Source organism: Sabethes cyaneus, chromosome 1 (assembly GCF_943734655.1).
Source record: "Sabethes cyaneus chromosome 1, idSabCyanKW18_F2, whole genome shotgun sequence".
NCBI lineage: Eukaryota > Metazoa > Arthropoda > Insecta > Diptera > Culicidae > Sabethes > Sabethes cyaneus.
In genome coordinates this window covers 18,120,070-18,121,497 of record NC_071353.1, presented here as the reverse complement: position 1 = coordinate 18,121,497, position 1,428 = coordinate 18,120,070, and the positions used below count along the sequence as shown (strand labels likewise).

Here is a 1,428-nt window from a genome sequence, read left to right as displayed (position 1 = left end):
CTTACTGCTCGAGGGGTGACATAAAAACCTTTTACACACTTTTTGTCAATTACCTGGTAGTCTGTTCTCTGTGTTCAACCGGTTCAACCTTCAACAAAATGTAATACATGGTTACTTTGCTTGCGCCAATCCGAAGCACCCCTTTTGAAGTATATCGCATTAAATTTTTAACTGTGCGCATACGGATGGAAAAAAAGAGGAACGTCAAAATCAAAATATTCCCTACTAAGCTCGAACTGTTTCTCCTCGTTTTGTGCTGCTGTGCCTGATGTGAATTTCGGCTTGCCGAAAGCGTTTTGCAGATCCAACTCCGTGTTTTCCTTTTGGGGCAAACTATTGGAAGGCCATACATCGCTGTATTTATATTTCTCGGAGTCTCCTGCAGCCAGCATCGGTTACATCAGCCAAAATGTCCGCAATATCCGCCACCGAGAAACCACAGATGCAGCAAATCGACCTAAATACGCTTAACCTCCAGCAATTGACTCAGCTGAAGAATCAGCTCGACCAGGTGGGTATATGAGGTTGCGGCGTGCGTGGGAAGTTTGATTATTCAATGTAAAATCGTAAAATTTCTTCCGCAGGAACTAACACTATTTCAGGAATCGCTGCAAACGTTAAAAATGGCCCGTGTCAAATATTCCGGCTCGAAGGAAGCATTGGAACAGTTCAAGCCCGACTGGAACGAGAAGCAGATTCTGGTACCACTGACGGGGAGCATGTATGTACCAGGCACAATCAAAGATGCGGACAACGTGATCATTGACATCGGCACTGGTTACTACGTGCAAAATGTAGGGCATAGTTTGTAGTAAGTTACAATTGTAATACTAGCAGTTCTTTATTATCATAGGACCTGGAGGGAGCAAAAGATCTATTCAAGCGACGTGTAGATTTCGTACAGAAGCAGATGGAAAAGATAGAAGTGCTTGGAATGGAGAAATCGAAAATCCGAGATGCTATCCGGGAGGTGATGGAAATCAAGCTGCTGCAATTTGAAAAGGAACTGCAGAAACAACGGGAAGGAGTTGAGAAGTAGTTCCAGATTTGTAGTCATCCTGTTCTGTTTAAGCCCTTGATTCTCTGCTTCAATCGGACTAAAATTTAATATTTATGCTTTCATGAATAATCGATCAAATTCAGCACTGTCGATTTGAATTTCGAACTCTTTGCTATACCTATTTCATTCAAAAGTAATCCCATTTTATTCTCCTTTAACTAGGTATAATAAACACTTAATAATAATTCGCAAATGTTTCATTTGTAGATTTAGCGAACTTTTTAGTTATGTATTAAAAAATAATGTTAAAAATGCAATCATATTAGTGTGTAGTAGTCAAATTAAGGGGTGAATGGGGAAAAGTCGAGTACATTAGGCACTGATAATTGATTTTAAAGGTTGAGCGATCTGATGTTCTGGCTTCTACG

At 40.3% G+C, this 1,428-nt stretch overlaps 1 protein-coding gene across 1 annotated transcript; it reads left to right on the top strand.

The window, feature by feature from the left end:
• The first annotated feature begins 235 nt into the window (after positions 1 to 235).
• LOC128745171 (probable prefoldin subunit 5) lies at positions 236 to 1,225 on the top strand. The gene is made up of 3 exons (XM_053842183.1): positions 236 to 511; positions 585 to 794; positions 854 to 1,225. The coding sequence occupies exons 1-3, from the start codon at positions 410 to 412 to the stop codon at positions 1,037 to 1,039; spliced, it is 498 nt and encodes a 165-aa protein (XP_053698158.1). The 5' UTR covers positions 236 to 409; the 3' UTR covers positions 1,040 to 1,225.
• The last annotated feature ends 203 nt before the right edge of the window (positions 1,226 to 1,428 follow it).